Source organism: Somniosus microcephalus, chromosome 18, assembly GCF_052327205.1.
Source record: "Somniosus microcephalus isolate GS21.2 chromosome 18, FLI_Smic_1.0, whole genome shotgun sequence".
NCBI classification, from domain to species: domain Eukaryota; kingdom Metazoa; phylum Chordata; class Chondrichthyes; order Squaliformes; family Somniosidae; genus Somniosus; species Somniosus microcephalus.
This window is the reverse complement of record NC_141004.1, coordinates 40,165,208-40,189,237: the sequence shown is the minus strand read 5'-3', so window position 1 is coordinate 40,189,237 and position 24,030 is coordinate 40,165,208. Positions and strand designations below refer to the sequence as shown.

The 24,030-nt window shown below is 46.4% G+C and overlaps 1 protein-coding gene across 3 annotated transcripts in view; it reads left to right on the top strand.

Annotated features, from left to right (window-relative positions):
* The first annotated feature begins 7,078 nt into the window (after positions 1-7,078).
* The window catches only part of LOC147105226 (leiomodin-1-like), a 57,796-nt gene continuing 40,844 nt past the window's right edge, over positions 7,079-24,030 (top strand). For 2 of the 3 annotated variants that reach the window (XM_086011372.1, XM_086011371.1), the window contains exon 1: positions 7,079-7,639. In XM_086011372.1, the coding sequence (XP_085867498.1) occupies positions 7,373-7,639 (267 nt within the window). In that variant the 5' untranslated portion in view covers positions 7,079-7,372. The remainder of the gene's footprint in view (positions 7,640-24,030) is intronic. The other variant, XM_086011373.1, reaches the window with a different exon arrangement.

The following is a 24,030-nucleotide window of genomic DNA, read 5'->3' as shown; positions in this document are numbered from 1 at the left end:
ATGTGGAGTCAGGGGACAAGTAACAGAATGGATAGCAAGCTAGCTACAGAATAGAAAACAGACAGTAGGGGTTAAGGGTAGCTACTCAGAATAGCCAAACATGGGAAGTGGTGTTCCAATATGTGTCTCAGCATGTGCTGGGAGTGCAGAACCACTGTTGTTCACAATTTACATTAACGATTTGGACTCGGGAATCGGAAGTACAATTTCAAAATTTGCAGATGACATCAAAATTTGGGGTTATAGTTAATACTGGGGAAGATTGCGACAAAATACAAGAAAACATTAATAAATTTGCAGAATGGCTGTGTAATTGGCAAATTAGTTTGAATATAGGTAAGTGTGAGGTGTTACATTTTGGTAGAAAGAATAAGGAGGCCACATACTGCTTGGATAATAGGGCCTAGAAATTCAGTTGGGCGCGCCAGCCGTTAGCGCCTTAGGAGGAGTAGATCTCGAGCGCTAGGCGCTTAGCGCCCGGGCGCAGCGCGATCTGCGCCTCGCCCCAACTTCAGTACACATTTAGCGCCAGCGCAAAGTCTTAGCGCGCGCCCTGCTGCGCGCGCAGATCATGACGTCATTTCGTCGTGCAACGCCCTTTGTGCGCCCCGAACCGGAACTTCACTCGCGCTGGCCCATTGTGCGCCGGGCGGCCCTAACGACTGTGAAGTGGAACGGTACACAGCCGAGGCGGGCCGCGGGGAGCGCTAATTAAAGGGCACTTACCCTGCACTATAAAGGCCAGCCATTTTGCAGCATTCACTCTTGTGCAACGGTTTTTTGGAGAGATACCAAGGAGGAGAGCTTACTGGTTTGGACCAACACTAGGACAGGTATTTTTGGTTCAGGCCAGAGCTAAGCAATTATCTTTGCCTTCATTGAGAGCTCAGTGTTTGCCAGCATATAATGGGGACTGCATTGGGTGCCAACGCTGACTTTCAGCCTTATGCCAGAAGGGCTTACAGACGCCGTGAGAGAGTGGCAGCCCTGGCTAGACGCAGAGGGGGCAACAAGCGTCGCCAACTGAGGCCTTACCCACCCAGGGTATACCGCCAGCAGTCCTCCTATCTGACCATGTCTGCCGCGATGTGTGTTAGGAGGCTGCGATTCAGAAGGGAGGTGGTTGCAGACATCTGCCAGCTGCTTCACAGAGATCTGCAGCCACAGCTGATGCGCAGGACGTCTCTGTCGGTGGCTCTCAACTTCTATGCCACCGGCTCCTTCCAATCCGCTGCTGGGGACATCTCTAACATCTCCCAGTTCGCCGTGCATTGCTGCATCCGCCAGGTGACCGATGCCCTTTTCAGAAGGAGACATCAATTCATCTCCTTCCCCATGACCCTGGACAAGCAGCAGCAGCATGCAGTGGGATTTGCAAGAATAGCGGGCTTCCCCATGGTGCAGGGCGCCATTGACTGCACGCATGTGGCTTTGCGGGCACCTCTGGAGCATGCCGAGGATTACCGCAACCGGAAGGGCTACCATTCCCTCAACGTACAGCTGGTGTGTGACCACAGGCAGCGCATCCTAGCTGTCAATGCCCGCTTTCCAGGCAGCAGCCACGATGCCTTTATCCTGCGACAGACAACTGTGGCTGACATGTTCCAGGCACAGCCTCACCCAAGAGGATGGCTTATCGGAGACAAAGGCTATCCTTTGTGTACCTGGCTCATGACCCTGCTCCGCGCGCCCATGACCCCTGCTGAAGAGGCATACAACGAGAGTCATCAAGTGACTAGGAACATCATAGAACAAACAATCGGCGTCCTCAAGCAACGGTTCCGCTGTCTCGATCGCTCTGGGGGAGCCCTCCAGTATTCGCAGGAGCGAGTCTCCCAATTCGTCGTCGTTTGCTGCACAACCTGGCTATCCGCAGGACTCAGGCACTGCCACCTCACGTTGGACCACCACCTCAGGAGGAGGAGCAGGAGGAGCATGAGGAGGAGGAGGACGAGGAGTACCAGCCCAGGAGGGAGGCAGAAGGTCCAAGGGCCGCCCGTCGGCGGCTTATTGAACGTCACTTCTAGGCCCCCTGTCAGGGAATGGCTTGTGCCAATGAAAGAACATGATTGCAGCCGCTCCGCAAGCCCTCAGCCGGTTAAGGCAACAAACACTTCAAAGATCAAACATGGACAATGTTAATAAATAAAATGCTTTATTGCACAAACTCAGGGCCCTTCCCACATGAAAACCAAAAACAGACGAAACCCCCAAAAAACACTCAAATACATTACTCGCTCCCACAACCTGGAGAGGATTAACAAAACAGTGCAACTAAAATGGCCGTCATCCTCGGCCTTCGTAAAAAACAAACATCACATCCTCGGCCTTCAAAAAACAAACATCCAATTCTCGGCCTTCAAAAAACAAACATCCAATTCTCGGCCTCAAAGAACAAACATCCAATTCTCGGCCTCAAAAAACAAACACAACTGGCCACACATTCGACTTTTTGGCCCGCTAGGGCGATGCCTTGGCCATCTTTGTGTGGCCCCTGCCCGCCCTGCTGTTCCTCCTCAAAGTAAGGCCATTGGCTGCTGCAAGGCTGGGGGCAGGCTCCAGAGGGGCACATGTCGTGACGACAGATGCCCTTGGGGGTTGGCCTAGTCGAGGTCTGGCCGTCGAGCGGGCGGCTGTTGAATGCTGCAGCTGTGGCTGGCCAGCATCAGTCGCTGCAGCAGCTCCTGGCAGCTCCACTGGGGGAGTGGCAGTGGCGGCTGGAGGAATGGGGGCAAGCTGGCGGATGGCAGGCGCTCGCTGGTCGCCTGAGACACTGGCACTCGCCTGGGCCAGCACTGCAGCATGCGCACCAATCTGCCGAGGGACAGACCGCTGTGCTGCTGCAGCGCGCCGGGTGCCCTGGCGATGTCTGGCTGACACAGCGAGTGCGGCAGCAGTGAGTGCCCGTGTTGACCTGTTCAGTGACCTCATCAGAGCACCCAGTGACTGCACGGCACCACTGATCAGCTGCCCACTCGCTGCCTGAGCTGCCCCGAATGCCGCCCGACTCGCTGCCTGATCTGCCCCGAATGCCGCCCGACTCGCTGCCTGCTCTGCCCCGAATTCCGCCAAACTGATGGCCTGTGAGGCCCCGACGTCGGTCACACTCCGAGAGAGGGACTCGATGGCCTCAGGCAACCGTGCCACTACCCCCATGAGCTTCGTGTGCCGGCGCTCCAAGTCCGCGGACAAGTCCTCGAGGCGTTCCATCTCCTCGGCGAAGACCATCTCCGGACTGGAGGCCGGACTCTCCCTCTGGGGAGAAGGCCGCCGAGCTGGCCGACCCTTCCTGCGTTGCTGGACGCCGCTGGGCCCAGCAATTGGACTCCCCTCCGACCCTTCCCCCTCTGGGGAGAAGGCCGCTGAGCTTCCACCCCCCTCCCGCGTTTCTGCAGGCCGCAGGTCCCATGAGCTCCCCTCCCCTCCGACACTTCCGCCACGCTCCCCTCCAGGGAAGACGTGTCCCCTACATTCGCATGGGTTGCCGCGGCTGAGGGTTCCCCTGATGGGCCGCCTTCCTCTTGCTCCTCCTCCTCCTCCTCTTCTGAGGGGCTGTCACTGGCAAGTTCAGGGACCTCCTCCTCACCATCTGAAAGCAGGAAGGCACAAGAGTAGCTTTAGAGTGAGGAGAGGGCGTCAGCGAGGGATGCATGAGTGGTGGCATTCAGCGCATTGGTCGGACAGTGGCAAAGGATGTAGATCTGATGCGCAAGTGGGACGAGAGAGGTCCAAAAGGTGATGTCCTTACCATTGGTGCCCAGAACAGGGTCGGCATCTCCACATGCAACGGGGCCAATCACCCGGCCATCCATGATGCACTCCACGCGATGTTGCAGCTCGGTGAGCGGCTGGATCTGGGGTCGGCCTCCCCCGGTCGCAGTCTGGCTCTTCTTATTATTGGCCAGCTTGGCCTGCAAGAGAAAGGACGACCTCTAAGTACAGTGTGTAGCCCTGATCTTGTGTGCACTGCCTCCCATGGTGGAATAGCCTGGCCAGTGTGTCGCCCTGATCTTGTGTGCACTGCCTCCCATGGTGGAATAGCCTGGCCAGTGTGTAGCCCTGATCTTGTGTGCACTGCCTCCCATGGTGGAATAGCTTGGCCAGTGTGTTAAGTGCAGAATGTGCAATTGATGTTCATGCCTGTCCCATAGCTGCTGGATGAGGGCTGGCCATTAGGGCTTTCAGGTCCCTTTGCCCATAATGTGAGGTGCACATGCAAGGATGAGGAGGACACTGGAAAGGGTACTCACCCTGACAATCCGAGTGAGATCATTAAACTTTTTGCGGCATTGGACACCGCTCCTGGGGACCTCGCTGTTGGCTGACACCTTGCTGGCGACATGCCTCCAGGCTCTCCGGTAGACGCGGACTGGCACCTTCCTGCCATTGTCCGGGTACAAAATATGGCGCCTCTTCTCCACAGCACCAACCAGCACACTCAGATCAAGCTCTGAGAAGCGCTGCGCTCGTTCACGGGCCTTCTGCATGGCTTCAGGCGCTATTTAGGTCCAGCAGCAGTGTTCAGGCCTAGCTGGAGGGCTCCACTATCCAGGGCGTGGCAGCAGACCAAGTCGACCCTTCCCCCTTAAGAGCTGGCCGGCGCCAGGGTGTCTGCTGTCAATCACGAGATGGCCGCACCTGCGCTGCGCCCAGCCTCGGCGCTCTCGCTCAGCACCTCCGGCTTAGCGCTTAAAGAGAGGCGTGCAGCGCCAGTTTTAGCGCTCGAGCAAACTCTTAGGGCGAAGCTAATGAATATCGGAGAAGTGGCCTCGATTTTGCGCCAGGCGCAAACTTTAGCGGCCGCCCGACTTTACCGCCCCAAAAGTGGCTACAATGAATTTCTAGGCCTAGGTGTCTAAATGGGATAGAGGAGCAAAGGGATCAGGGATACAGATACACAAATTACTAAAAGTAGCGACGCAGGTTAATAAGGTCATAAAAAAGCAAACAAAGCACGGGGGTTCATTTCTAGTGGGATAGAATTGAAAAGCAGAGACGTTTTGTTAAGCTTGTATCAAACCTTCGTAAGACCACACTTAGAGCACTGTGCACAGTTCTGGTCTCCAAATTATAAAAAAGGATATAGAGGCACTGGAGAAGGTGCAAAAAAGATTCACAAGGATGATACCAGAACGGAGACGATATACTTATCACAAAAGGCTGAACAGGCTAGGGCCCATATCTATATAAAAAAGAAGACTGAGAAGTGATCTAATAGAGGTCTTTAAAATTATGAAGGGGTTGATAGTGTAGATGTAAAGAAAATGTTTCCACTTGTGGGGGAGATCAAAACTATGGATCATCAATATAAGATAGGCACCAATAAATCCTATCGGGAATTCAGGAGAAACTTCTTTACCCAAGGAGTGGTAAGAATGGGGAATGTGCTATCACAAGGGGTTGAGGCGAATAACATCAATTCATTTAAGGGGTAGCTAGATAAGTGCATGAGGGAGAAAGGAATAGAAGGTTATGCTGATAGAGTTAGATGAAGGGGGTGGGAGACAATGTTCCTTTAATTTTTGTTGGATGCGTGGCCCCTTTAAGGGGCTGTGTGGCCCATTCAAAATACCGCACGTGCGCGTTTTAACCTATTTGAAAGCCAGCTTACCGACTGTGCAGGAGCTGCAGAGCGCTGCATGGCCGCGCAGCGTAAAGGGAACATTGAAGGAGGCTCGTACGGAGCATAAACGCCGGCACAGACCAGTTGGGCTGAATGGCCTATTTCTGTGCTGTAGATTCTATGTAATTCTATGTGCAAATTCCAGGTGGTGTTTTCAGGTCCCAATGGGTAGAGCGTGTGCCACGCACGCTCCACCTATTCGTACTTAGTTAGAACATCCTAACCAGCCCTCCTTAAAGGTACCGTTGCAGGCAGCTCAGAAAACATTAAGTAAAAGGAGTGAGCATGGAGCTAGGGTGTGCAGGTCCCAGGCATGCCCCCAGTTCTGACAGTTCACTGTTCCTGGAAAACTACTTAGCATAGCACCCTGTTCTTCTAAAACCTCTGACTCACCATGAACAATACCACAGGAGAGTTATACGTATAACAATACATAGTGACCTAAATTTTTCCATCAGCTTTATTTTAACTTGTTTAGAGTGAGATTCTAGGCTCGTGAATTACATGGTATAAGATTCCAGTTGTTATGAAACACCATAGGCCCAGAAATGCAAGGGCTTGTTCCACCGGTTTAAGTGCGGGGCACCGGTAACTCTGCTCCTGACCCTCCCAGAATACCTGGGATGAGGGGAGGAGGAAGTCATTTAAATATTAGTGGTAGGCAGCCACGCCATTAAGGGTGCAACCTAGGCCTTTGCCAGAAGTGGGTGGTGAGGATGAGAAATATGATGCTAGCCAGTTGTTCTTTTGCCTGTTTAATAGGGGTCCAGGCCAGGACCAATTGCATGAGATTAATCAGTCAATAGATGGAGAAATGTAATAACTAAGATTTATTTCTGTTTGTTCAGCCTTTTCTTGATCTAATTATAGCTTGGCTCCTGTTCATAATAGTAAACAGTGTTCAAAAGTATTTCAAATAAAATTACTGACACCTCACTAAAACACTTGTCAAGTTATGCCATCAGCAAGCCATTCTATAGACCGCAGCTTATGGGTCAATGTAATCGAGACTCTCGAGCAGTGGCAATCCCAGTGTGTTATATTTGTGTGATTATGTTGGCACTGGCAAAAGTTCTGTTACACTTTTTAACCAAAATTAAAACAAGCTTTGGTTGTTTAAACGCCTAAGATCCAGGCTGACTCCGAGAGCAGTGACCAAATTTAGTATTTTTGATCGTACAATGTTATTTCCTACTTGTTCTTCTGCCTTTAAAAGTTTTTACAGTATTAATTAAACATCAAGTGCTGCCAACTCCTGCATTTTTTGTGTGTCTCAGTTTTGCTGTACTTCTCTCTATTGCCTTTCAAGGCTAAATCTGCTGCACTAAATTTGGTAATGCAACTGCTTAGGATTCCATGGAATGTCCTCGCCATGCAGCCTAAATGGATAGGCGATGTCAGTTCCCCCGCTCACTGCTGACTGGCTGTTCATATAATTAGTATTCAAAAAGCACTTGGAGCAGCGTCGGAGTGGTGCAATCTCACATCAATTATTCTTCTCATTTCATGTTTAGTTGCTAAATCATATAAGGATTCACTACACTCTGGCTTGGCACTTCAGCACCTGCTGTTTGGGACAGTTTAAAGACGTTAGCTTTATTAGTCGAGCTATCAAAAATTGCCAAGCTGATTTTTTTTGGATGTATCTGAATTTCATTGTAACTGCAAAGTGCTATTTTAAGTGAAGATTCTAAACTGTCGTACACAAGCTCTAATTTTATTTATTTTTTTGGATAACAAAATACAAAAATGTCACGATTTAGAAAACAAGAATACAAAAGGCAGGTGAGCGAGGATCCAGACATTGATAATTTGTTGGCAAATCTCTCTCCGGAGGAAATGCAAGAACTGCAGATAGAGTTGGATGTCCTGGATCCAAATTCCAGTGTCGCTATTGGATTGAGACAGAGAAATCAGACAGACAAGCAGCCCACAGGAACATACGATCGGGAAGCAATGCTCACCTACTGTGAGCAAACAACTAGGAAACTGATAGAGAGAGAGCTGTCTATTGACGTGAGTTCATATGTGTACATTACTTACTAATCAGAATTTGTTAACAGTTTGAGTGCTACAATTGTAGTTTTCCACATTTTTAGTAATCTACTTGAGCTCATAGTTGTTTGCAGTTTGTTCAACAAATATTGTTTTGAAGGAGCCATTCTTTATGTTCTTCATTTCCATTCCTTTATGACATTCAGATTCTCAAAATGATGCACTGTTATTATGCTCCTGACTGTGTGTGTGTGTGTGTGTAAAAGATCTATAATTCATAATGAGAATAGCTCTAAAATGTCACATTCATGAATAAAATGAATTGAAGGTGTCTGAAAAGTTTTCACTTTTACCCTAATATTTGGCACCTATATGTGGCTTTCATTCCACTTCTTTTCCTGAGATTCCTGTAATAAAAACACTGAAGAAATCACACTTGTGAAAATTTTAAACATAGTGTCAGGAAAGAAACAAAATACAACATAAAAAAATAATGTTATCGCACACATTGCACAAATGTATGCCACAACTAAATGCCATTTAATTTAGGATGGGGTAATAATAACTGTGTCAACTGTGGCTTAGTTGGTAGCACTCTCACCTCTGAGTCGTGAAGGTTGTGGGTTCAAGTCCCACTCCATGAGACTTGAGCACAAAAATCTAGGCTGACACTTCAGTGCAGTACTGAGAGAGTTCTGCACTATCAGAGGGGCTGTTTTTCAGGTGAGGCATTAAACCGAGGCCCCACCTGCCCTATTAGGATAAAGGATCCCATGGCATTATTCCGAAGAAGAGCTGGGGAGTTCTCCCTGGAATCCAGGTCAATATCTATCCCACAATCATCACTAAAACAGATTATCAAATTGCTGTTTGTGGGATCTTGCTGTGATCAAATTGGTGGCGCACTTCCTACATTACAGCACCTTCAAAATAAGCACGTCATTGGATATAAAGTGCTTTGGGACCTCCTGAGGTCACGAAAGGTGCTATATAAATGCAAGTCTTACTTTAACACTACACACATGGAGTGTGATGAGAACTTTCGGGACAAGCCATAGGGTGAAAAAATGTTGCGTTTGAGTTTAAGATTTCTGATAACAGCATCAGTCAGAATTGAACTGTAGAATTAGCTTTTAGTGATTCCCTGCATCAGTCGAAATTGAACACCCTAAGCAAAGCCAAATAGAAAACCATATTATTAACTCAATAAAATATTACGGGTAGATTTTCTAAGTCCTTACAAGTGGTGAAGTACCTTGCAGCCCAGGGGGACTCTTATGTGTTCAGCAGCCAGTCTCGTTGCTTTGGCACTGGATCAACTTGTCTAAAATGCTGTTGTAAATGTCAAAAGTTTGACTACAGGGCTAGCTCAGTTAAGACAGTCAACTAGGGCAGGACTTTAACAGATGTGCAAAGCCTGCAACTCACGAGTGTGGCAAATGCTGCAGAGGCAAATGAATTATGACATCAAATAGTACAAATGAAAGAAAACTAGAGCTCACCCACCACTAGAGTCAGGCTTCATCTTTCTATCTCATTTGGCCTAAAACTAAAGGAATCTGTCACCCGTAGAACCACAAAACAGATTCCAACTATCCTAAATAATACGGGCTGTGCTACACCTGATCCAGGACTATCTGATCCTGGTAACAAAACTGTAAAAAGTGTTCCACTTCCCATCACTGACATCCTTCATCTTGACGAGTGCAATATTGGCAAGAAAAATTTAAATAAGCCTTTCATTATATTTCTAACTTACATAATACACAAATTAAAACAGGACTTCTTTCAATAGTTCTAACATTAAAAACTCAATTTGTCAAAATACAAATATAATGTTTACTTCATTAGAAAAAGAAGAAAACCAAGATCACCAGTGAACAGGTTCAAACTGTGGCTGATATCTTCACATGGAAATAAATACTTCACAGTTGTATTGTTGCCTTTCCAATCCCACAGTATGCAATCATACAGAGCGGACACTGGAAAATCATTGTGACAGAGACCGATGAAGTTGCTAATGAGTTACACAGGTCTTTGCCATGAGTAGAATAAGCATGATGTAATTTAGCTCAAAGTTAATGCAAAGTTACATGGATGATGATCTTTCTTGTTATACAACGCAGAATCTGTGTAGCAATGTCAGTGGAGAATAGTGATTGAGTTGTATTTTGGTTATTAGGATAAAATGGGGGGAGGGGAGGGGCCTTGCGCAGCGCAACCCAGGGCCCAACTGGGTCACAGGGGATCGGAGTGCCGGCGAAAGAGCCCGGCACTCAAGAGAAGTGCCGGGCTCATGGAGTGCAGCCAGTGCTCGGCGGGGTGGGTGGGTCAGGAGGCCGGGGACTGCAGCGGAGGCAGGTGCTGGGAGGCGGCCAGCAACAAAAAATGGCCGCCCGGCACCTTGCCTTTAAATAGTGCCGCCCTGGCCGCAGGTAGGCCCCCCTGACCCTGTCGGACATAGCGTCCGGCAGTAAGTCAGGGGGCGCTACCGAGGATCACAGCCAGGGTGCAAGCGGGGCGCTGCGCACGGCGATGACATCATCGCCGGTGGCGCAGCGCCGCGGGGCACTAATGGTTAACACCGGCACTAATCTCCCGCTGAATTTCACGGGAGGCGTTAGTGGCGCTGCACCCGGGCGCTAGTTGCTTTGTGCCCCGTTAGCGCCCTCTTAGAGATTTGAAAACAAGGATGAGAATTTTGAAATCAAGGCGTTGCTTAACCGGGAGCCAATGTAGGTCAGCGAGCCCAGGGGTGATGGGTGAACGGGACTTGGTGCGAGATAGGACACAGGCAGCCGAGTTTTGGATGACCTCAAGTTTATGTAGGGTAAAATGTGGGAGGCCAGCCAGGAGTGTGTTGAAATAGTCAAGTCTAGAGGTAACAAAGGTATGGATGAGGGTTTCAGTAGCAGATGAGCTGAGGCGGGGCGGAGACAGGCAATGTTATGGAGTTAGAAATAGGCGGTCTTAGCTATGCCATGGATATGTGGTTGGAAGCTCATTTCAGGGTCAAATATGACACCGAGGTTGCGAACAGTCTGATTCAGCCTTAGACAGATGCTCGGGAGAGGGATGGAGTCGGTGGCTAGGGAACAGAGTTTGTGGTGGGGCCTGAAGACAATGGCTTCGGTCTTCCCAATATTTAATTGGAGAAAATTTCTGCTCATCCATTACTGGATGTCGGACAAGCTGTGTGTCAATTTAGAATCCGTGGCAGGGACAAGAGAAGTGGTAGTGAGGTAGAGCTGGATGTCGTTAGCATACATGTGGACACCAATGCTGTGTTTTCGGATGATATCGCCAAGGGGCAGCATATAGATGAGAAATAGGAGGGGGCCAAGGATAGGTCCTTGGGGGACCCCAGAGGTAATGATGCGGGAGTGAGAAGAGAAGCCATTGTCACTCATTGAAGCATGCATTAAGCTATGGGAAATCTTTTATTAGGGCCAGTTTTCCTGCCCCCTTCTCCCACACCTGAGCACTGGTCTGGCAGGTTTCATCTGAAGTGCATTCCACCAGCCTGCCTGTATTTGTGGTAATTAGCCTAAACCCAATGTACTCCAGGCATGGCCAGCCCTTTAACTGGGCTTTGTGGCTATAAAGAGTTCAGAATTGCAGCTACTGCTACAGCCCTACAGGGCCTACTACTGGCTGATGCCCCAAAGCAGCAACCAGAAGGTTTCTCGCACTGATCACACTCTCACTGGCCCCGAAAGAAAAGGAGTCTTGGCTTTTTTGGCCCCTTGTGAGAGCGGGGGCTGGGAGGGTCATGCATCCAACTTTTGAGCTGTAACTCACAGGCAGGAGATAAATGATGCCCAGAAGCTGAATTTCCTGGTGGTGAATATGGGGTGATGGTTATGGATAGATATAGGTAAGGATGGGAGGCATTAAGACTGAGATGGGCAGGATGAGGGGAAGCAAGATATGAGAATGAAGGGTATTTTGAGCTGCAATGCGTAAGCCCTTAAGGGAATTCCTTGTTTGTAATTCGAAGCCTTTGATATGGTCAAAATCACTTTGGCCAATGCGCCTGCCCTGGGTCTCCCGGACCCCGCAAAACCCTTCCACCTGTGGAACTGGGTGGGCAACCGGGCGTATAGTGCAGTGGTGGGACAATTCTGGGACGATCGTATACGACCAGTTTCTGGCCCTGGCCTTTGTCGGGAACCAGCTTTTGAATTGCGAGGGGTCAGAATTCCTTAAAGGGCTTATCTACAATAATGTGGAATTCTGGTCCTGTTACTGAAAACTGGAAATGTACCATATCAGTACTATTCCCAATGACATGGGGAAGCCATTTAGGGATTCCCACCTACTCGCACTTCAAAGGCCAGGAATCTGCTTTTCAAATGCCATTTGTGCAGGGAGGAAGGCCATTGAGGGGCCATTGGACCCAAGGAGTCAGTGTGGCCAAGGAAATGACCAGCAGAGTAACAGGTAGGCCCAGAATTAGGAAGGTTAGACTGGGATGGAGATCAAGGAGGGGCCATTGGCTCTGTTTAGAGCCAGAGTGAGGTGGCAATTATTGGCAAATTTGGGGGGCTGGCCAGTTGCCATGGATGGGCCATTGGGCCTGAGATAGGGTGATGGAGGAAAGGTTGGGCTGAGACGGAGCGGGTCTCAGCCCGCAAAAGGAGCTCTGCAGGGTGCAGAACAAAGTGGCTGGCAGGGGAAACAGGAAGATACCAGATATCCAGGTGTTGTGTTTGTACCGCTATACACAACTACATAAAATAATAAAGTAGCAGAGACTGAGAGTAACTTCAAGTGATCTTTACTGGGTAACTGGAACTTCGGCACTGACTGTACAAATCAATACGCGTCTGTTATATACGCTCGCAACTAAGGATATACATCCGCAATACAAAGTAGTCCCTTCAATGTTGTATACATTACACTTCCTCCCCCTTTAGTTTAATAGTATATTAATGCAAAATTTCAATAATTAACATACAGAGCCTGTCTTTACAGTAACAAAATTCAAATTCCAACATAACATTTTATTTTGTCAACAGCCCTTTCATAAGTCAAGTCTCTGGGGAGGCCTCCTCTGCCTCTCTGGGTAACGTCTCTCCAGACTCTTTTCTCTCCACCTTCAGTGTTCTGTTGGTAATTACGTGGTGGCCCTCGGCGGCGAGGGTTGTAGCGGCGGTAACGATTTCGGTCCGCGGCATATCGGCTTCCTTGAACTGGAACTCCACCTGGACCAGTGACGTTTGCCGCCTCTGCACCCTTTTCACCTTCCACTACGTCAAACTCCACAGTTTCACCGTCTCCAACACTGCGTAGATATTTCCGTGGGTTATTCTTCTTTATGGCAGTCTGATGTACAAATACATCTTCCTTTGTATCATTCCTGTTGATGAATCCATAGCCATTTCGTACGTTGAACCACTTTACTGTTCCAAGAACATTTGTTGCGATGACTTTCTTCTCCCCGGGGGATTTGGGCTTGTCAGGCTGTGGCTGCTGCTGCTGTTCGGGTTGCTGCTCAACTATTGTTGTGTGAAATACCTCTGCTGAGTCAACTGTTGTAGTTCTCTCTGAGGTCGGCAGTGATAAATGTGACAAGCCATCGGCGTTGCCATGTTGCTTGGTCCCCTTGTATTCAATGTCATACAGGTGAGCCCCTAGGAAGAGTGACCATCGCTGCAACCGTTGTGCCGTCATCACTGGAACACCCTTCCTTGGGTTGAAGATTGAAACGAGAGGCTGCTGGTCAGTTAACAGTGTAAACTGTTGACCATACAAGTAGTGATTGAATTTCTTGACTCACCACACAAGGCTGAGGGCCTCTCGGTCAATCTGTGCATAATTGCGTTCAGCTGTAGTCAATGATCTTGACGCAAAGGCTATTGGTCTTTCTGAGCCGTCTGGGAACTTATGTGACGACACGGCACCAATGCCATGGGGTGAAGCATCACATGCCAGTCGAATAGGTAAGGATGGGTCAAAGTGAGCTAGCACCTTTTCTGAAGTAATGAGTCTTTTACTCTCTTGAAAAGCTTGTTCACAGCTGTCACTCCACTTCCATTGTGACCCTGTCTGTAGCAGTGCATTTAGTGGATGTAACACTGTGGATAGGTTGGGCAAGAACTTGTGATAGTAGTTCACCAGTCCAAGATATGATCTCAACTGAGACACATTTTCAGGTGTTGGTGCATTAATCACAACCTCAATCTTGTCTAGAGACTTGTGTAAACTGTCCTTGTCAATCACATGTCCACAGTATGAGATTTCCTTTTTGAAAAACTCACACTTGTCTCGGTTCGCTCGGAGCCCATACTCCCGTAACCTGATGAGCACCTGTTCAAGGTTGGAAAGGTGGTTGTTGTCATTCTTGCCAGTAATGATGATGTCATCAAGATAACACTGAGTACCTGGAATCCCCTGCAGGACTTGGTCCATTGCCCTTTGCCAGATTGCAGGAGCTGATGCTATTCCGAATACCAGCTGATTGTACTGGTAAAGGCCTTTGTGCGTATTTATTGTCAGGTACTTCTTTGATGCATCATCAATTTCCATTTGGAGATAGGCCTGGGCCAAGTCAATCTTTGTGAAGTGTTCCCCTCTTGACAGGGAAGCAAAGATGTCCTCAATGCGAGGCAATGGGTACTGTACTGTGTGGAGGACTGGGTTAACAGTCACCTTAAAGTCTCCACAGATGCGCACTTTTCTTGGCTTTCCTGGTTTTGTGCTGGAGGTTTTCTTCATCACTGGAACTATAGGTGTGGCCCATTCACTCCAAGCCACCTTGGATAGGACCCCTAACTGTTCCAAGTTCTCCAACTCTGCTTCTACTGAAGGGCGAATTGCATAAGGCACTGGTCTGGCCTTGTGGAACTTTGGATTTGCATTCTCCTCAATCTTAATTTTTGCTTTCATGCCCTTAAGTGTTCCTATTCCCTTCTTGAACAGTTCCTGAGAGTCAGAGAGTATTTGTGACAGCCTCTCAGGAGTGGCGTTGCTGTCCTCCTTTGCTGACACACACAGTGCTTGGATGGTGTGCCAATCCAACTGTATTTTCCTGAGCCATTCGTGTCCCAGCAATGGTGGTCCTTCATTTTCCACTACATAGAGGTTCAATTGCGGTATTTTTTTTTCTTTGTATGTCACAGTCACTTTTATTTTACCTTTGGGGCACACTCTTTGTCCTGTGTATGTCTTTAACAGTACTTTAGTTGGCCTTAGCGGTATGTGTGAAAACAGTCGTTTGTAGTCATGTACAGAGATCACTGTTAAAGCTGAGCCTGTGTCCAACTCCATTTTCAGCCTAACTCCTGCCACTTCTGGAGTAACCCATATTATTCTGTGATCCTCTGTTTCTTTCACACTGTGTAGTTTTAGACAAGCCAGATCCTCTTCCTCTGAGTCTGTGTCACTTTTTCCTTTATCTGAACTGTCTCCAGTCACGTGGTGTACCTTCTTGTATCTATCTTTGAAAGGTTTCTTGTTTTCAGTCACTTGATGTGCCTTTTTGCTCTGTATTATATCAGTTTTCTGCTTCTTTGCTTTGCAAACTCTTTCAATGTGCCCTCGTTTGCCACATTGTCTGCAATCTTTGTCTTTAAACCAACAGTCATTGTGGTCATGTGACATTTTTCCACAGCGATAGCACTTCTTTTCTTGTTTCAGTGACATTTTGTTAGTGGAATATTCCAGGGATTTTTGTTGAATTTCTAAAGCGCCACGTGCTGCTGCTTCCATTGAAATTGCAATACTCAGAGCCTTCTCCAAGGTGAGATCTTTTTCAGACAGGAGCTTCTTTTGTGTGCTTTCACTTTGCATACCACACACAAATCTGTCCCTCAATGCGTCTGATAAGCCCACTCCAAATTGGCAATGTTCTGATAATTTGCGCAACTTTGCCAAATATTCAGAAATGCTTTCATTTTTGCTCTGGTTCCGTTTATGTAATTTAAATCTTTCGGCTATGAGCAGTGGTCTGGGGCTTAAATGGTCTTGGAGTGTGTCCACTATTTGTTTGAATGTTTTGTTTGCTGGCTTTTCAGGGGTTAATAAACTACATAGCAGCCCGTATGTCTTTGCGCCCATAACACACAGCAAAATAGTGGCTTTCTTTTCTACCTCCACTCCGTTAGCCTCACAGTACAACTCCACTCTTTCAATATAAGTTGCCCAGTCTTCAATGCTGCTATCAAATGCTGCAATCGTGCCAATCATCGCCATTTTTTTTTCCAAACCCGTTTTTCTTTCTTTACTAGTTAGCTAGCGTCATGCAAGTCCTGTGCACTTTTCACTTGACTTACGTATCCCCTGCCTAGCTTAGCAAGCATGCTCTGTTTTCTCTGCCTTCTCGCTCCTTTCTTCCAAGTTTCGGTGTCCTCTGGATGCGATGCCAGAATAGGAATACGTAGGTTCATAATTCTCGTCGCCAATTTGTTGTGTTTGTACCGCTATACACAACTACATAAAATAATAAAGTAGCAGAGACTGAGAGTAACTTCAAGTGATCTTTACTGGGTAACTGGAACTTCGGCACTGACTGTACAAATCGATACGCGTCTGTTATATACGCTCGCAACTAAGGATGTACATCCGCAATACAAAGTAGTCCCTTCAATGTTGTATACATTACACCAGGCCTGGGAACCCAGTGAGCGCCGGAAAAGGGTTGACTATCACACATAGGATCTGGGAGTGGCTGCAGGATGCTGTAAAAAGATTTTTCTTTAAAGTTAGTAAAATAAAAATTCAACGATAAAAAATTGAACTTAAAATCAAACTTACCTTTACATCAATAGAAAACCAATATGGCTACTGGAGTTGAGGGCAGAAAGATTCACAGACTACCCATGGTGCTAACGCGTGGCAGAACTGTAGAACTACATTGTGATAGGGTTAAGAATGTTAACGTTTTTCGATAGGGTTTTCCCATTATAAATGTTTGTACAGGGATTTTGAATATTAAATGTTGACTATTAAATTGTGACAACAGGAAATAAGGTTTGTGGACAGGAATTTATTTATTTATATATATATATATATATATATGCTTATATGTACCATTCAGTACTCAGATACAGATCAGGATAGCACACTGTTCACTAGCAGCTGAACTTGCGACTAAACGATTCCCTGCATCCCCCCACGTGCCCCCACCCCCCCCACCCCAACCAATATAAATCAAGGTTCTGTGATTTCAATTAAGTGATCATATCCTAGAAGAACGCAGGGTAAAGAGATACGCAACAGAAGCAAATAAGTTTGGCCCAATTTATCAGCCAAATCAGTTAGAGGATGACATCAAGAGGAACATTTGTATATGAAAGAGGTTGCTTTCTCTTCTTGATTTAAGGTCCTGCTTTCTGAATATGTGGAATTTTTCAAGAGCAAATATATTGTTTGGTTAAAAAAACTAAGTGGCCTAAAACTCAGCCAAACAGGCACTTTGGAGGCACCTAAATGCCCTGGTCAGTACAGCAGTTTTCTGCTGTGAATGAAACTTTTCACATGTATTAACTCTTGCCAATATTTTGCTATTTAAATACTTTTGTTCATAAGAGAGAACCACATGTAAGATCTGAGATATGGAGAACACATAGAAGGAATTGTTAGGGAGAAAATAGGACATCTTAATGTAAAACAGTGAGCCAAGACGGCCCTGGTTACAACCTAAGTTTATTCTCGTGATTTGGCTGTGTATTATGCAGCCATCTTTGTCATTATCCTTACGGATATGCAAATGTATCTGATTGAATTTGCATTACATGGTGATAGAAGGCATATTCAGCAAACTGGAGGGAAACTGTAACAGAGGGCTGGATTTTGTCAATGGGGAACTTTTGAAGGCGGGACTCCCACTTGCCGGGTTTTAGTCCTGCCTCCATTGACTTGTGGCCAACCCACACTATTTTCCCTTGATTGACCTTATTAAGCCCGCCCAGTGGGTTTAGCAGGCCAATTAAGGGAAAGCCGTTTACAGGTGATGTCAGCGAGTGACATTTCATCTGTCAAGAGCTTTTGACGGCTCTGTGAAGCTGTCAAACGCTGACAATCTGCCCGCTAAGTTGAGCCCTTCCACTCAGGCTGAGTTAGAGAGCTCTCCTGACCAGAAAGCAGAGGCTGCAGCATTTGACAGTTCAGCGGCCATTCTGCTTTCTGTGCCGGTGAGCTGAGGGACTCCCGAGACCTGAAGGGAGGAAGCCTGCAGGAAGAAGTGAAGGTAAGTGAAACTTATTAAAACACTTTACACACACCTCACACACTTACCTCTCCACACTGGCACTCATTACTCACCTGCACACCGGACATCTCTGCCCCTCCGACCCTGGCGAGGATCAGAGCCATCGGGAAGCCCACACTTCAGGGCTGAAAGTAGGGATTCTCAAAAAAACTGCCTGTTAACTACCTGTTAACAGGCAGTTAATTGGCCCTAATCCCCTTCCCGCCTCGAGGAGATGAGACCCGGCGCGGGTCGGGTACCCGTCTCCTGGGAAGATGGCACGGAGGCGGGTTGGGGGCGGGATGGGTGCCCGCTCCCAGATTCTGCCATTTTCCACGGCAGTCCCGCCTCCTTTCCCGCCTCCCCAGGGCTGGCAAACTCGCCCCCTTAATGTTCCTGAACATCTTGCTTTGCTCCCCTGTTGGTGGGTGGGAGTGGTGCAGAGCATAGTGGCAGCTCATTTCAACTCAAGATGCTCTGGGGTGGAGGGGTGGGAGCGAGAAACACCATGGCCATTTCTTTTTGTGAGCTATGTCTGTAATTGTATTGGTGGAGAGCTTTTTGTGGACAGTGGGAAAGTATATTCATTGGTGAGGGTTAAAAGAGCTACAGAAGTAAACTACACGGTCCTAAGAGCCATCTATAAAAGAAATGATATGGAGTTTACATACTCAATAGAGGTAGAAAGTCTCAGGCTGAAGTACAGCTGGATGAAGTAAATTGTAGAGTTCATTAAGCTCACACAGTCGTGGGCTAGCCATCCTAATTAGGAAAAACTTCAGGCCACAGTCTTAAACAAATCCTCTGATGGGATGCAGCCAAATTTTTCTGGATGGGAAATGGTTTATAATAGCCAGTATAGATACCTCAGCTACAAAGCAAGGCTCCCTCTACAGCCAAGTAGCCTGTGGCATAACCCATTTTGAAAATCTATGCTGGATGTTAGTGGGAGGGAGAACGGAATGTAGCCCCAAATCTAGGGCTACATTTCAGAGCAGTGTTGAGGGTGTGATGTGTTAGCGAAGGTGCCATCTTTTGAATGAGATGTTAAACCGAGGCCCAGTCTGCCAGCTCCAATGGACGTAAAAGATCCCACAGCATTATTCGAATAGCAGGAAGTTCTCCTGGTGTTCTGTACAACATTCTTCCCTCAACCAACACCATCAACATCAGATTATCTAGTCATTCATTCATTCATCTGCTGTTTGTGACAATGTGCTGCACACAGGTTGACTGCCACGGACTACATACAACCATGGCTGCACGTTACATTGGTTGAAATGGGTCAATTACAGTTGGCTTCTTCTTATCTGGGATCCAGTGTAACCACATTCCTTTAATTAGAGGGCTATTTTAAAAAAAAGTCAATTTTGTTGTACTTCCTCACTCCAAGGTTGGGTATTCCCATACAAATAGCTGTTGTATTTTCATACTTAGAACACTCACATGATGGTCAGGGGCCCAGATGCATTATGAGATAGGTTATTGCCAGATATGTTGAAGACAATCCTTCGTGTAAAGGTGGTTAAAAATGCAGGTTTTGCATTATGCCAGGGCGCATTGTCATTGGAGGCTGTGAGGTTATGATAGGTCAAATTGTTATAGTCAATGAGCTGGCATTGGATTCAGAGCAAAGGGATCTGAATAATAAATCCAAAGGAGCAAGGCTTGACTTTTAAGGAGTGGGGTTAGGGAGAGACTGATTGGGCCAGTTGGATCTAGGTAGTTGACACGTTGAAAATCGGTGAGCCAGGGTAGGTAAGCAAGGTGCAGATTTGTAGTTAGTGGAAGTGGGTCAAGAGGTTATGAGAGCTAGACTTGGATCTGTTTAGTCATGATGTGTATCATGAGGATTTATAGGAAGAGGTGAAGTAGAGGAATGTATATTTCAATGTGTGTGCTTCCCCAATTTTTGGAGAAGGGGGTGGCAGACTTAAATCAAAAACTTTGAAATAGTTCAGACAGAAATTGCATAAACCTGCTGAACTACTTGGGAGAGTCTAATCCTGTTAATATTTAAATAAGGATGTTAAAAAGAATACAATGGAGATAGGGGGGGAAATAAAACATTGTTTAAGATAATCAGGAGGAATTGTGGTGAGACGCAGTGTTTAAATCCTATTGAAAATAAAGCAAGCATTATTGGCCCGGAATGTGTGGTCAGCGGCGAAGCAAAGGCATTCACTGCTGGCCCCGAAGTAATCTCGCGATCTCTGTGTCGAGAACTTCGGGTTTTCTGACGTTCAATTCAAATCAATGGAGGGTAGCAGGGATCCCCTTGTGCGAGCTGCTGTGACGTCAACAAGCTGTCTAAGCAGCCAATCAAAAGGCAGAATTCTCAGACAGTGAACCAGGAAGTGGGTAAGTTCTTAAAATTCTAACATTTATAAAATGTTAGAGCAAAACAAAGATTGGGGTTCTCACATGGGGAAAAGGCAAACCTGAAATAAAGATGAACAAGCTTTAAAAAGAATTGAAAACATTTTTTTTAAGTTTCTTAAAAAATGTATTTTTTATTAAAAATGGATAAATTTCACACTGCACAAAGTTATAATTAGTTTTCAGGCCCAGAACCTTTGTTTAGCTGTAATAACGTTGTTAAAACCCCAGTTACACCTAATTCCCTTTGGGTCTAACTTTTAGTGGGGAATTTCACAGTGTAATTACTGCGGAAGAACCAAAGTTATTGCCAGTTTCCCTGATTTGGCTGATTACAGAGATTGCCGGCTCCATGGGGGGCACAATGCAGCCTGTGTCGGAGCTGTCATTGACAGACCACAACGTCAGGATTTCCACACTCGCCTGCGCCAAATCCCGAAGTTGCGGTCAGTTTCAAAGGCGGAATGACGGCGAACGCCACCAGTTCGCCGTCATCTGGATCGCAAATGCCCGGCCATCATTTCAGTTGGAACCACAAAAAGAAGAAAATCAAATTGAACACAAAATTGGAATAAAGATGAGAAAGAATTATTTTGCATTCTATGTAGTAAAAAGGATAATGTCAAGTTCCATAAATTTTCATAGTCCCCCTCCCCATGTTAACTTTAGAAAAATCAGTAGTCCATGCAAGAAACATATGCTGTGTGCGCTGTGTAGGTTCCTTATCATGTGCAGTTAGTGGAAAATTATGTACAAAAGCCAGAATAAACTTTTAATGTTAATGGTCCCAGATGTATGTCTGTAGGGCCTTTTCAATGGTATTAACTAGGTCCTTTTAAGGGAAAGCATCAATTTAATGACTGGGAAAGAGAACTAACATAACACAATCTGCCATTGCCTTGTCACTATTACAACCCACATCCAGTCTACACAACTACCACAAGCATGTTATTTTATCCTCCTGTCATCAAAGACTGTAAAGGGCTTGATGCCAAATGGCACTGTTTCTAATAAATCGCACTATGAGAAAGACAGGCTGGAGGAAAAGTATCTGCTATGTGATGTTGGTGAAAGTTTTAAAAAGAGAAAAGCAGATGTAATCATGCACAACACTGCCATGTCACATGACACAGCAATGTGCATCCCCATATTTACAACGCTGAGAGTATATCTCACAGGATATCTAACAAACAACATTTGGAAGCCAATCACAATTACTATTAATCTGCAAAACATTGCAGTGATTTCTGCAAGGAACTTGAAGTCTTGCCACTACATGAGAAGTAAGGGGTTTTATCATAATCCTAGCTAGGAGACAGAACTGAAGAGAAGTTTTACTTCAGGATTACATTTTTATAGATATGGAGCCAATTCAATAATGTTTCTCGTGACAATGAAGCTTTCAGCTAAAGCCAGTAAAGTCTTCACGGCTCCAATTTGTCCGCCTCCGATTAATTGAGTTAACCATCTTATCATAAGTTGTGTTACTGAAAAGTTCTTGATAGGGCTCTAAGTCCTTCTTAGGAGGCAGAGGATAATGACAATAAAAAGTTAGCCAAAACCCAGCAGCCACTGCACGAAGGAGCACAACAAGCTCGCCGGGTTCTGATTGAGACGTTCTTTTCTTGAGGCCGGCCTTTACATTTCATTGGTCTCTTTTCCACTCTCAATAATCTTCAGTCATGGTTCTTTGGGATCTTTCTCCAAGTTCATTTAGAGCCGACTGTTATCATGGCATAGAACATCTGGATACGACAGTGCGAATGATGTTGCGACTGTGCTCACTCATGCTTGTCTGAGCTCTCCCCTGTAAACCCTGCTAATTCTGCTGAATCGCTAAAACCTTCCAGTGTTTGTGTCTCTGGGCTGATGCATGCTCGAAGTGGTCGTCGTCGTACATGTCTTCACACTGTTCCCTTTGGGGAACTGTATGAAGTGGTGGAAGGATTCCTGGCCGCGTTAACGCTCCTTCCGTGACCGTAACCATTTTCATACCAGCCATTAGGGTGGTTAGTCCTATGGCGGGAGGGTTTTACGGGCTCCCACAACCCATACGAGGGGGGGGGGCCACCCACACCCACGGATGCAAGTATCCCGCTGGATGTCAACCCAGAATTTAGAGCCGGAGCTCCGACCCCACTTGCCGGGACATTCTGGAGCGGGGTTCGAAACCCTACACCTTCTGGCCCAGCGGCGGGGATGCTACCGCTACGCCAAAGGCCCACTCATGCTTGCTACCGCTACGCCAAAGGCCCACTCATGCTCAAAGTGGTGATGGTGTTGAGTGCTATGGGGAGGCCTGTTGGGGACTGAGAAGGCTTTCTGATCCTGGGATTGTTTTCCAGCATTTTCTGTTTTTATTACAGTAACTGAATCCCTGTCTTCAATGTTACTAAATGATATTGAAGGGATGGTTCACTGTCGTTCTGTCAGACACTGGGAGCTCTAGCAGTAATATATAAGTATATACTTAAACTGCAAGTGACTCTTGCTAAAAACCAAGGCCAATCCAATTAACCAGACTTTGGATGCTTGCCTCCTGGATCATTTGTGAAATATGTTTGCACACATCTCCTTAAAATGTGTTAGTAGAAATTGTCCATCAGGAAAGAAAGCAAAAGTGGACTATTTTCATATTGACATTTCAAACCAAATGATTCCCCCCCCCACCCTCCCCACCACCACTCCCAAAATAAATGAATAAAATTCAGGGAAAGAGGGGAAGGATACGATCCTTATGCTTCCAGGACTCTATCAATCCCCATGAGAGCACTCCAATGTGCTTTTATTTTATCTTAAAAAATAATCATGGAGAGTGACCTCATATGCACCACTCCCATAAGAACATAAGAAATAGGAGCAGAAGTAGACCATACGGCCACTCGAGCCAGCTCTGCCATTCAATAAGATCATGGCTGATCTTCAACCTCAACTCCACTTTCCCTACATTACAACAGTGACTACACTTCAAAAAAAATACTTCATTGGCTGTAAAGCGCTTTGTGACTCTGGTGGTCATGAAAGGTGCTATATAAATGCAAGTCTTTCTTTCTTCTTTCCCTGCCCGATCCCCATATTCCTTGATTCCCTTAGAATCCAAAAATCTATCGATCTCAGCCTTGAATATGCTCAACGAGTGAGCATCCACAGCCCTCTGGGGTAGAGAATTTCAAAGATTCACAACCCTGAGTGAAGACATTTTTCCTCATCTCAGTCCTAAATGGCTGACCCCTTATCCTGAGGCTATGTCCCCTAGTTCTAGACTCTCCATTGGCAGTTTCATAGACCCATAATTTTGATTCCTGCCGGTCTAGCTGTTTATGCTTAGAAGTGGAATTGATGGTAGGAGAACCACATATCTGCATTTTAATGTAGAACGTCTTGAGTTGACTCGCTCTCTGATTTTCCTGTCCTTTCCCGGCCAAAGTCTGGTATCAGGGATGTGAAGTTATGCCTTGTTTCTCTATCATGTGGTCTATTGGCTCGCCAGTGCATTATGGTTCTGGGCTGTCTCACATGGAAGAATTTTAGATAATCATGAGCTGCAATCATAAACAAAATTGCAGAGCATTTCAGAATCTCTGCACCCTGTTGTCTCAATCTCTCTAGGGTGTATAAGTAAATTTGCTTGCCAGTGCATACGATGCTGTGTTTATGTTGGTGGATTTGAAGCAAGGGCTGTTGTTGCTAAGCAGCATACTATTGACCATTCATTTCTTCATGGGTGCCAATCTATGTTTAGGTTTGAAGAAAATACTTCCCAGATGGCAACAATCTATTTTTATACCAGTACTATCCTTGTCTGTTTCACTCTGCATGAACTTTAGTGCATCTAAAACAG